Source organism: Alligator mississippiensis, chromosome 9 (assembly GCF_030867095.1).
Source record: "Alligator mississippiensis isolate rAllMis1 chromosome 9, rAllMis1, whole genome shotgun sequence".
In the NCBI taxonomy this organism is placed as follows: domain Eukaryota; kingdom Metazoa; phylum Chordata; order Crocodylia; family Alligatoridae; genus Alligator; species Alligator mississippiensis.
The window spans coordinates 38,118,454-38,131,339 of NC_081832.1; the positions used below are offsets into that span (position 1 = coordinate 38,118,454).

Genomic DNA, 12,886 nt, shown 5'->3' on the forward strand with positions numbered 1-12,886 from the left:
TGAAGCACATAATCTCAAGGATCTGTCTAGTTTAACAAATTATTCAAGTGACTTAACTCACGTATCATATTCACTTCACTGTGAAACTGCAGCTCTCTAATTTTTCTGAACCTCCAACATGTACAGTAACACAGTGCAGGTCCCAAATTCCTAATCATCACATCAGAAAGACAAATGTCAACTGGGACTTCATATTTCCCTAGAGGAAAATAATATTTCGTAGACTTTACTTGTGTACAGATATCTAAGAGACATGCATGTGGATCGTGCAGAAGTTGGAAGTTAAGATTTTGCATACTAATGTGACGGTGAAGAGTACAGTATGTGTGTGTCTGTTGCATTGTATTGTTGTACATGCTGCAGATACATGGGAGTTCATTAATGAGAGTAAAAATGGTGAATTTCACATTATGGCATGTCAAAAGAGGTTACCTTAGCTGGGCATTTCCTTCCTTTTTAAGGACCCTGTAAATGTGTGGGGTGGGGGATTGAGGGGCAGTAGAGATATGAGGACTTTCAGGCTTCCTGAATTCGTGGTTCATGAAGATACAGATATCAATGCATAGATTAACTGATTTGAGATGGAGTGGTTCAAAGAATGTAAAAGAGCTAAGCACCTAAGAGAACTCTAGCATTTATGGTTGTCCTTATTAGCAGCTAGAAATTCAGCTGAAATTCTCTAGTAACTTTTAATATTTAATAATGATGTATAAAGGAGTCAGTGAAATCATCACCATTGCAATCTAGATTGTGAAGTGTGCCAGTGCTGAGAAGGCAGACAGGAGTCATGAAGGAAACTGTTCCTGAAGAGCCCTGATTTGAATTTCTTTAATTCTTCTGTTTTAAAAAAGAGGCTCTTTTTCTGACTCTTTGAAATTCTGCAGTGTTGACTATATTCATCACAAAACAGTATGATATATCTTTAAATGTAGCTTTTATTGCCTAAGATATTCCTCCATCCCCAAAGTCATATTTCATTTTTAAAATGTTTGTCTCTTAGATGCATTTATTTCTCTGTTTGTTTAACTTTGTTATCTCCATTATTAATATATTTTACTAAGCTAAAGCTGCTGCTTTTTGTTTTTAATATAGAAAGTTGCTTCTCCAGGGGTGTATAGTCCAGGACTTGTCCCTGTAATGGGACTGCTTGTTTTCTTTGCCCCCTTGCAATTGCCTGCTGTAACACTTGTAATATGTGTTAAGTAATCCTTAAGGTAACATTTTTATTATGTCATAAAAAGTGCATGGCAAATTTATAATAACTCATGGAATTTGTTTAAAAATGGAAGGATAATTTATTGAGTGTGTTACATGAGACCTGCTCCCCCTTATTAATGTAGAAGTGCAGCTTGTTTAGAAGTATATTCTATTGAGAGAAACCACAGTCTTTAACATGCATAGAAAGTGAGTATGGTTGGCTAAAAGTGACATCATGGTTTATGTACTCAATAAAAATTTAATTAAGTCATTACAGGAGTTGCAGTCATCATTTAACCCTCTGATTTCTTTTATTTAGTTCTTTTATTAAACATTCAGTAATAGCCAGTCACCAAATCTTGATGGCCTATAAAATATCTGCATGAATTTTAATACCTTATATAAATGGAAAAATATGAGTAACTGACTTAAAAGGAATTTTCCTTGTGGTTGCACTGCATGTATTCTTATAAAAATCAAATTATGAAAAGGATAGTGGTTTAATGGAAAAAAAACATATATACTATAGGTTTGATGTTATGACATAAACTAATTATAGTTTTGAGACAGAAACTTATTACATAACTTCTGACCACTGTGTTAACAAGAATATTAAGAGGGGGTTGATAAATCATTGATGAAACTCCAGTAGTCTGTGTTATCAATACTAATATTTGTATGAGTTATATTTTCTTCTGCTGTGTAGCTTCTGCCTTTGAAAGGCTATCAAAAGCTCAACAATGGCAATGCATTTTTCATAGTAAATCCAATTCTTAAACTTTATTCCTATTCCCAATGTCTTTTTTTAAAAAAACTCCTTTCTTCCAGCTGTAGTATTGCACATAGGGATTTTTTCTTGCTACTAAATGGAAATGTGGATAGTTAGTTATTTGTATTTATTTATGTATTTATTCATTACAGTTTTGAAACTAATGAGAGTGAACATTTTGAAACTGTCCCTACCTGGACAAAACATAGGACAATATCCCAGAACCCACACTATAGGGCTTCACAGTCTCAAGTGTCTGTGACAGATTGAAGTTTGGGGAATACCAATAAACATAGGTTATATCAGGTTGTTTTGTTCCTGTTCTCTGCAGAAGGATAGTAAAATTTGTCAGGGCATCTTGTGAACTGCTCTTTTCAAGGACAAATGCTCAGTGTCCCTTAGGTCTGTCTTAGAATAGAGGCTTTACCAGAAAAATCCAGCTGAATCTCTGTGATGAAAAAGGTTTATTTCTTAGCTTTTAGTTGACAATAAAGGACAAAAAGGAGTGGTCAGTCTGCAACAATACTGAGTCTGGTTTAGCCACCCCTCTGGAAGTCTGACAGATTATCTGCTTATAGTTCTAATGTAGAGCTCATTTCTGCGAGTTGATGGGTGCTTAAATCCCAAATTGCCAAATATTTTAGCATCTGTTTAAATTTAGACTCTGATTAGTCCCAGTCACTTCATTAGCCCTTACTTGCTTACCTGCTCGTAATTAAGCACATTTTATAGTGCTTTGCTGGACCTCTCACCCTGCCAGACTGTAGCAGGGCACTAAGATGCCTGCTGCTTGTAGAGCCGGAATAACTACGCAGGTGCGGGTTGCTAGGGTAACCAGAGGGACCTAGTGACTCACACCTGCCTGATCAGCTGACTGGAAGGGGCAGGGCCTGGCTCCTATACAAATCACAGGCTGGGACCAGGCTGGCAGTTCCCTTCTGGTAGCTAAGGGAGAAAGAGCTCTGCCGGAGAGAGTAAAGAAAAGAGGTCTGAATACAAGAATGACTTGAGACTGGTGAGAGATGGAGCACCCCGGGTGCGGTGGGAAGAATGTTGGAACCTAGGGGCTTATGCTTTGTGTTTGCTATTTGTAACTGGAGGTTTGGGTGAAGCTATTAGGGGTTGGAGGAGGCCTCATAAGGGGACTCATGGTAGTGTGGGGACCCCAGCCCCGGAGAAGGGGACAATGGTTGAGTGGCCCCGGAGAAGGGGACAATGGTTGAGTGGCCCCGGAGAAGGGGACAACGACCGACATAAGTCCGCAAGGGCAGTATTAGGAGTGTGCCGACCCCGAGCGCCTAAAAGAGTGCAGCAGTGGGAGTGTGCCAGCCCTGAGTGCCTGGTAAGGCAAAACCAGAAAAGGTCATGTGGAACCTGAATGCCCAGGGGGGCACTGTTACGAGACAGGACTGTCGAGAGCCCGAGCACCCAGGGGGGGCTCTGTTACAAGACAAGGCTGCAGAGAGCCCAAGCGCCCAGGGGGGCACGGGTAAGGGACAGGGCTGCGGAGAGCCCAAGAGAGAGTACAGGACCAGAAACCGAAGATCGTCCGTTCCATCTGCGAGGCTCGGGGCATCGTACAGGGGTGGTTGGAGCCACGTATAGCCCATAAGGCGGGGGTGTACCGGAACACCCATTCCAGAAACGGGACCAGTGTAGAACAGGAGTACCGTGTCCAAGAGAACAAAAAGGCAGCCTCGCTATAACATATATAACAGCAAAGACGTGGCGGGCGAGAAAAGAGGGTGCCCTGTAGGCAGCTTGGCACGGTAAAGGAGGCGTCAGGGGAGAGCACAGGGACCCGAGGACGCCCTCCTGTTACACAGACAATAGCAGAGTGAGCTCCATTCAGTCTGCTCAGATATCATGCAGGAAGAAAGCAAGGAAGGACAATCAGAGATGCTGAGTTAAAGTTAAATATTTTTAAATGTGCAGGAAAGGTTAACTCCATCTGAGAGTTTTAAAAGAAATGGCAAACTGCCCTCTGAGCCACTGATGTTAGATATTTAATATTTTTTTGAATGTGAGGGAAATTCATGTTTGCTGGAAAAATCTAATATTACCAGGTAGTGTTGAAGTGATGATGTTGCTGTGATGATCTAGAAGATATGCAAGAGGCAAGAATTCTTGTGGGTTGATATCTTTTAGTGGACCAACTGTATGGTTGATATGGACCAGTGGTTCTCAACCTTTTTAGACTCAGGATATTCCTGGATAGGCTCACAGCACACATCAGAAATTGCTGGCTTTTAGTTTTCACTCTTTTTTTCTTTTGGCTGCAGGAAAATAACAGAGCAATTTTTCTGTTGCAAAGAAGTCAGAAAGACCCCAGCTATGGACTTCTGTTTGAAATCTTTGGGTTTATCTTGTGAATCCTGTTTACTTATCTAACAGTTCTAACAGTTTGTGGCACCCTGTAGCACCCTTGAAAGGATCTCAAGGCATTCCAGGGTGCCATGGCACCCTATTTGAGACTGACTAGTATAGACATAGGTAAGCTTTCAGATATCACAATATTCTTCCTCAGGAACCTGAGAAACACACGCCATAGGTGCCTAAGGAAGGGTATTGTGATACTTGAATGCTTGCCTATGTCTATATCAACCATAGTCCAATAAAAGATATCACCCACAAGAATTCTTGCCTCTCGCATAATTATCAAATCATAGAAAATTAGGGTTGGAAGGTACCTCGGGAGGTCATCTAGTCCAACCCCCTGCTCAAAGCAGGACCAGCCTCAACCAGATCATCCCAACCATAGCTTTGTCTAGCCAGGTCTTAAAAACCTCCAAGGATGGAGCTTCCACCACCACTCTGGGTAGCCTATTCCAGTGTTTTACAACCCTCCTAGTGAGATAATTCTTCCTAATATTTAACTTAAACTTCCCTTGCTGCAACTTGACACCATTGCTCCTTGTTCTGCCATCTGCCACCACTGAGAACAGTCTAGCTCCATCCTCTTTTGAACCTCCCTTCAGGTAGTTGAAGGCTGCTATTAAATCTCCTCTGTCTTCTCTTCTCTAGACTAACTAAGCCCAGTTCCCTCAGCCTCTCCTCATAAGTCATGTGCCCTAGCCCCCTAACCATTTTTGTTGTCCTCTCTTGGACTTTCACCGATTTTTCCATGTCCTTTCTGTAGTGGGGGGCCCAAAACCAAACACAGTACTCCAGATATGGCCTCACCAGTGCTGTGTAGAGAGGAATAATCACTTCCTTTGACCTATTGTTAACACACCTAGCAATGTTGTTAGCCTGCTTGGCAACAAGGGCACACTGCTGGCTCATATTCAACTTATTATCCACTGTAACCCCCAGGTCCTTTTCTGCAAAGCTTCAGCCCAGCCAGTCAGCCCCAGCCTGTACTGATGCATGGGATTGTTCCATATTAAGTGCAGGACTTTGTACTACTTCTTGTTGAACCTCATGAGATTCCTTTTGGCCCAACACTCCAATTTGTCTAGGTCATTCTGAATCCTAGACCTACCCTCCAGCATATCTACTATTCCCCCCAGCTTGGTGTCATCTGCAAACTTGCTGAGGGTGCACTTTATGCCATCTTCCAGGTCGTTGATAAAGACATTGAACAAAATCAGCCTCAGGATCGACCCCTGGAGCACTTCACTTGATACCAGCTGCCAACTAGACATTGAGCCATTGATTACTACCCTTTGAGCTTGATGCTCCAGCCAGTTTTCTGTCTACCTTATAGTCCATCCATCCAAACCGTACTTCCTTAGCTTGCCTGTGAGAATGCTGTGGGAGACTGTATCAAAAGCCTTGCTAAAAACAAGGTATGTCACATCCACTGGTCTCCCCCCCTGTCCACAGAGCCATTCATCTCATCATAGAAAACAATAAGGTTGGTCAGGCATGACTTGCCCTTGGTAAATCCATGCTGACTGTTCCTAATCACCTTCTCCTCCAAGTGCTTAAAAATGGATTGCTTGAGGATCTGCTCCATGATTTTACCAGGGACTGAGGTGAGGCTGACTGATCTGTAGTTCCCTGGATCTTCCTTTTCCCCTTTCTTAAATATGGGCACTATGTATGCTTTCTCTGATCATCCAGGACCTCTGCTGATCGCCATGAGTTTTCAAAGATGATGGCCAGTGGCTCTGCAATCACATCAGCGAGCTCCCTCAGCACCCTTGGGTGCATCCCATCTGGCCCCATGGACTTGAATATGTTCAGTTTTTTAAAATAGCCCTTAACCTGTTCTTTTGCCACTGTTGGCTCCTCACCTCCTCCCCAAAGTGTGCTGCCAGGTGCAGTAATCTGGGAGCTGACCTTGCTTGTGAAGGCTAAGGTGAAATAAGCATTGAGCACTTCAGCTTTTTTTACGTGCTCTGTCACAAGGTTGCCTCTCCCATTCAGTAAGGGACCCACACTTTCCCTGATCTTCCTCTTGCTACTGACATAGTTGTAGAAACCCTTCTTGTTACCCTTCATATCCCTTGCTAGCTACAAGTCCAATTGCACTTTGGCCTTCCTTACTTCGCCCCTGAATACCTGAGCAATGTTCTTATATTCTGCCAGTAATTAATAATATTATCCCAGTAATTAAAAAGGGCAAAAGGGAAGACCTTCAAAGTATAGTTCAATTAGCCTGATATTCATCCTGGGAAATATAATGGAAAGGTTAATAAAGAGGCTGTACATAAAAAATGAAATGATGGTAGACTGATTCATCTCTATCAGCGTGACTCTTGTCAAATATCTCAGCAATAACCGTAAATGGGGAATCAACATCCAGTGAGAGTGTTACTAATTAATCCCATAGCAATCTATTCTTGACCTAATGAAATGCCTCTCTGTCTCTCTGTCTCTCTGTGTATTAGTGGTGTTTCATTTTGATCACAGAAAAATGTGGATTTGGGGTTACTTTTTTAACCCAAAAATTGGGGATTTTTTTAAATCAGAGAAAACCAGGATCCCTGGTGATAAAGCTGCCTGACCATTTTATACAGGTACCTGCCTCTGAAGATTTCTGATGGCAAAGGACTATTTAATGTGATAGTTGGCTACCAAGCAAGATCTGTTGTGTTTAAGTTGAAGCTATACAATTCAGATTGGAAAGAAGGGGTGCAGACAGAAGTGACAGTTTTTGCCCTATTTGGCCACAGAAAGCCATTTATAGCTGTGACCAAACACAAGTGCTTGGCTGCAAATAGTTTAAAAAATGGCAGATCAGGTGAAAATCTGACCCCTCATTGCATGAGGTCTCAGATAAAGATGTTTAGAAAAGTAGCATCTTTTGTAACTTGTGTCTGCTTAGCACCCAGCCTGTAATTGTTTTCAGAATGGGAGGGGGGGAAAGGGAGTTCAGTCTGGGGGGTGTTCAGCCCCCCGCCGGAGGGTGAGGTGGGTGTTTTGGAGCCCTGCCGCAGGGCTCCAATACACCTGTCCCACCCTTCAGCACCAGCTGGGGAGTCCTGGGAATGAGCTTCCTCCACTGCCTTTCCCCCTCCCATTCTGAGAACAGTGAGCACCGGCAGAGAGTCCTGGCCATTGCTATGGGATTGTCTTTCCCCCTGAAACCAACAGTGCACTTCTGTTTTGTCTGGGGTAACGTTGTAACTGAGAATACTTTGCAAAAATCATTCTGAGTTACAGCTGGGAGCCACACTTCTGTCTGTACTCCCTGGACTTCTTCCCCATCGTGTACATTTTTAAATAGGGTAATTAACCACTGGGAAAACTAATGTAGCACTTGGGTAAATTATCCTTCATTTAAAGTCCCATTAAGCTAGATTTCTAAAAAAAAAATTCTAAATCTCTTTCTAAAAATTATGCATTGGCTTATATGAAAAGTATAGGCTTAGGCTTGATGGAGACTCACAATGCGAAATTTTGTGGCCTGTCAGACTGGATGATCACTATGGCCTTAAAATGTATTAAAGCAAAAATAAAGCAATGTTTAGAGCCAGGGAGGGATGGACAAATGTTGGAAGGAACAAAAAATATGCAAGAGAAAGCATCCTAGGCTGGGGACATTTCTGCTTTCTACAGACCTTATGTTGACGTTGATTTTAATTTGTATAAAGACTCAGCCAATCTGTAACACATACTGCTCTGTAACCAGTGGCCTGCATGAAATTATACTGCTCACACCTAAATACCTACTCACATGTACCACAGTGCTCTCACATGCTCCTCTTGGATTCCTGCCTCCTGAGATGATGTTGCCTTGTATTTTCCAGATTGATCCTTCTACCCTCAGGCGGAGTATGAGAAGCATGACAGAAAATTTCTATGCAGCTATATATGGATATGATGAGGTAAGAACATATAAGTGGGCAAAACTGGACAAAACAAATAAGTCATCTAGTGAACTGTCTCCCCATTTGCTCTGAACCACAAGATGTTTTGGATGAAGAAACCCACAAAACACACAAATGGGCAAAGCTAAATTAAAGGAACAAACTTCTAGCCATTGTGATCAGTTTATTATTTTAAAACTGATGAGTGAGCAGCATCTGGCTGGTAAGTCTGTGACAGGGAAGGGACATAAAGGGGGTGCAGATCAAGGCCCCCACAGTGAAGGAGAGAGAGGGGAAGGGGTAGGCACTGCCCAGCCAGGTGGATGTGACCCTGGGGCTGGGGGCAGGTGGCTCATTTGGGGGGCATGGCTCCTCACCACTGCACACACCCCCACCCAGGGGAGGCATGGAGGGCATGTGCCCCCCTGGATTTGTGCATGGGGCAAAGGCAAGCTGCCTGCTGCAGGCTTGGGGCCAGGGGCTGCACCAGCCTCTTTCCATTGGTGGGGCTGGGGTAGGGCTGTGCTTGGAGATGGTGGGGAGGGCTGGGCTCAGCTGCACAGGGCGGGCAGCAGCGGCACTGGAAGAAGTGGCTAAGGGGGGGTCTATAGCCCTCCAAGCCCTCTCTAGCCACCCCTGCTCTCGGCACTGTGCTCTGCTGCCTTTCCCTCAGGTGCCCTGCACTGGCCCCATTTACCCTGCCCACCCCACAGCAGGGGGCTCCCGAGCCAGGGCGGTGCTGGGGGGGGGAGGGAGGGGTCAGAGCCACCCCAAATTCCCTGCCTCTCGTTACTGCCACTGCCTGCCCTGCACGGCTGAGCCCGCCCTGCCCCTGCCAGCTCCAAGCACAGCCCTAGCCCAGGCCCCTGCCAGGAAGAGGGTGGTGCAGCCCCTGCTCCTGAGCCCATAACAGGCAGCCCACTTGCGCTCTGTGAACAAATCTGGGGGGGGGGCACATGCTCCCATGCCTCTTCCGGGGGAGCACGTAGCGGCAGGCAGCCGCCCCACCTCTCCCCACCGCAGCCCCTGGACGAGCCCCCACGGCTCTGTCCCACTTCCTGCCTTGAGGTTCCTTCTACCACCCTGGCTGGGCAGCACCTGCCCCACTCCCTCCCTCACCATGGGAAGCTCGATTTGTCCCCCACCACACACACCCTTTCCCTCTCCCACACTCCTTCCACCCCACAGACTTACTGGCAGGACTCTACTCTCCAAGCTTCTGGGCTGCATTAATCTAAATCAGCTATTGAATCTGTATCAGCCAATATGGCTGGTTAATAATTGGCTTTTGGTATCAGCCAAGAAAATCTTTATCGGTGCACCCCTAGGTTCATTGGTGTGGCCAGCAGCCAGTAGGTCCTCTACTGCAGTTGCTGCCTTTGTCACTGCAGTATTTAGTGCTTGCTGGTGGGACTGCTCTTGGGCTATAGCTAATGCAGAAATCTGCTCTTTGGCCTTCTCTCCACCTAGTTCTCCCTTGAGACTTCTACCCTACTTAGCTGCCCTTGGAGTTCCACTCTTGTTTGCCTATGTGCTCCCTGTTCCTGCTCTCTGGCTGTCACTTCAGTCTGTCCCTAGCCTTGTCCTGCCTCCTCCTAGGTCCCCTTTTTGTCCCTAATCTCACCCCTGGGCCCCTGTCCATACAGCCAACCTGAGTACCCTGAACTACATTGTAGCTAGTCTGTCAGTGCTGCATGGTTTACCTCCATCTGCCTGACCTTTCCCTACAGCCTCTTTTTATGGGTCCCTTGTGCAGTGTGTCTCACCAGCAGTTTCTGCAGCCATACGCAAAGTCCTGCTTGGCATGCTTTGAGCACAACTACATTTTTCTATGTGTACAGGTCTTTAGATAGCTAGGGGTGCCTAACTGAATAGATCTGGATGTGTAGTGCTACTATATGCCTAGAAGAGTAGGCTCTAAGATACACAGATGACTTATATGGCTACATTTGAGCTACATAGTATATTTATCCACAAAGAGTACAATACATTTTGGATAACATAGGAAAATAGCCTAATTCAGACACTTAGCCATGTAAGTTGTATCTATTTGTCAGCTGTGCAACTAAATGGAGAAATAGAATTCCACCCAAAAATGTACTAATGTGTATAAAGGGCTGTGAGACCTTCAAGTAACAGACACTATATATGAACAAAGTGTAATTGTTCTTATATCTTTTGCCCTGGTGAATGTCATTACAGATGCTGTTCTTATTTATGTAATTATTGTTTTTTAAATGCAGGGGTTTAGGTTGTAGCCGTGTTGGTCTAAGGATATAGGCAGACAAGGTTCCTTGGGTGAATTTGATATCTTTTATTAGACCAACCCAAGTGGTTGGAGAATAGTTATTAAGCAAGCTTTCGGGTTCAAAAACCCTTCGTCAGGCTAAGGACGCTGCAACAGTTGCTGCGTGCTCTTCCTGGATGGAATGAAAAGTAAACAAGCCAGGGGCTGGGCCGGGCTGGGCTGGGGAGTCAGTTGCCAGACAGATTGTAACGTATCAAAAATCCAATGTCTATGTTTAGTCCCTGATCTCTAGTATCCAGGAGGTTGATGAAATGGAGCTCATAGGCTCGTCTCTGGGAAGTGTTGTGTAAGTTTCCCTTGAGGATCAGGACTGAGAGATTGGAGAGAGAGTGGCCCTCCTGTGAGAAATGTGCCCCCACCAGTAATTGGGTATTTCTATCTTTGATGGATTTCCAGTGTGCCTTCATTCTGGTGCGCAGTTGTTGTCTGGTCTCTCCCACATATTGCTGGGAAGGTGGCCTATGTTTTTAAGTTTCTGTAGCAAGTCTGTGGCATCTTGGACAAAAATTGCTCTGTGGGTGACACCCAAGACACCACAGACTTGCTACGGAAACTTAAAAACATAGACCACCTTCCCAGCAACACACTCCTAGCCACCATGGACATTACCAGCCTATACACCAACATCCCACACCAGGATGGCATCCATGCCTGCCTTACATACCTACAGGAACAAGATTACAACCCAGAATACAGACCCAAAGATATCACTGAGCTTATACACTTCATCCTCACACAAAACAATTTCACTTTTAATAATCAACACTTCCTCCAGATGATGGGAACAGCTATGGGCACTAAAATGGCCCCACAGTATGCCAACCTTTTTATGAGCCACCTGGAAGAAGACTTCCTCAAGAACTGCACCATCAAACCTTTGCTATACTTACGATATATCGATGACATCTTCATCATTTGGAGTGAGAACCTGGAATCTCTGATTGAGTTCCACCAGAAATTCAACAGTCACCATCCCTCCATCCGACTTTCTTTAGAATACTCCAACACCAACATCCCCTTTTTAGACACAAGGATCAGTATCCAGAAGGGGAAAATACAGACCACAGTATACAAGAAACCCACAGACCAACATACATATCTGCACAGAACCAGCAATCACCAGAAACACACCAAAAAAGCTGTGATATACAGCCAAGCCCTCAGATACTACTGCATCTGTACTGAAGAGAACACCCGGGATTGCCACCTCACCAATCTTAAAAAGGCTTTCACCCAGCAAGGACACTCCTCCAGAGAGGTAGATCGCACGTTTGAAAGAGCCACCTGGATACCACGTGAAGAACTGCTGCAGTACAGAAGAAAAACACCCACAAATTGCACACCGCTGGTTATGACCTATCACCCATCCCTTGAACCTGTACGGAAAATCCTCAAAAAATTGCAACCCATATTAGAAAAAGACCCTATTCTTAAAAAGATCTTCCCAGAGCCACCCATCCTAGCCTTCAGACAAGCACCAAACCTCGCCCACCTCATCACCAGAAGCAAACTTCCTCAACCCCAGAACACACCAAAAGGATCCAGACCGTGCCATGACAAGAGATGCAAAACCTGCCGACACATCTCCACCACCCCCACTATTACTACACCCCACAACAGAGCCATCAGCATCCCAGGATCTTACAGCTGCACCTCCAGGAATGTGATATACCTCATCCAATGCACCAAATGCCCTGATGGAAGATATGTAGGAGAGACCAGACAACAACTGAACGCACACTGGAAATCCATCAAAGACAGAAACACCCTGTCGCAGGGCACCCCAGTGCCTGCTCCTAGAGAGGAGAAACTGCCAGGGAGAGAGCCCTGGCAGTGCCTAATGAGCACAGCTGCAAGTTGCCAGGGCAACTAATCAGAAGCAGCTGGCCAGAAGGGGGCAGGGCCTGGCCTTTGTAAAGCCCAGGGCTGAAGCCAGGCTGGCAGTTCTCTGCCAGCAGCCTGGGAGGCAGGAGCTCTGGGAGTGAGGATGTGGAAAGGAGCATGACTTGCAAGTACAGCTCATGATAGCCCTGAGAGGATGGGCACTAGGGTTTAGCCAGGGGGCTTTAGGTTTGTGTTACAGCCAGGAGGCTTGAGTTTGTTTGACTTTGTTATTACACCCGGAGGCTTGGGTGAGGCTGTAGGGGTTGGAGGAGGCCTCATAAGAGGGCGCAGTGTCCTCATAGGGACCCCAGAGAGTGTGGGGAGCCCTAGCGCCAAGAGGGCGCATTAATTTCACAGCGCCAGTGAAGGCGCAGCTTGCACGCCAGTGCGGGAGCAACTGGCGTCAAGGAGCGCGGCCAGTGGGTCGCGGGCGCAACCAGTAGGTTGCAGACGGGGGGACATAGACCC

At 45.5% G+C, this 12,886-nt stretch overlaps 1 protein-coding gene across 3 annotated transcripts in view; it reads left to right on the forward strand.

The window, feature by feature from the left end:
- LOC102560254 (ubiquinol-cytochrome-c reductase complex assembly factor 1) overlaps positions 1-12,886 on the forward strand; it is a 150,215-nt gene that overhangs the window by 124,800 nt on the left and 12,529 nt on the right. For all 3 annotated transcript variants that reach the window (XM_014598389.3, XM_019485556.2, XM_014598386.3), the window contains one exon: positions 8,167-8,244. In XM_014598389.3, coding sequence (XP_014453875.1) covers positions 8,167-8,244 — 78 coding nt within the window. The remainder of the gene's footprint in view (positions 1-8,166; positions 8,245-12,886) is intronic.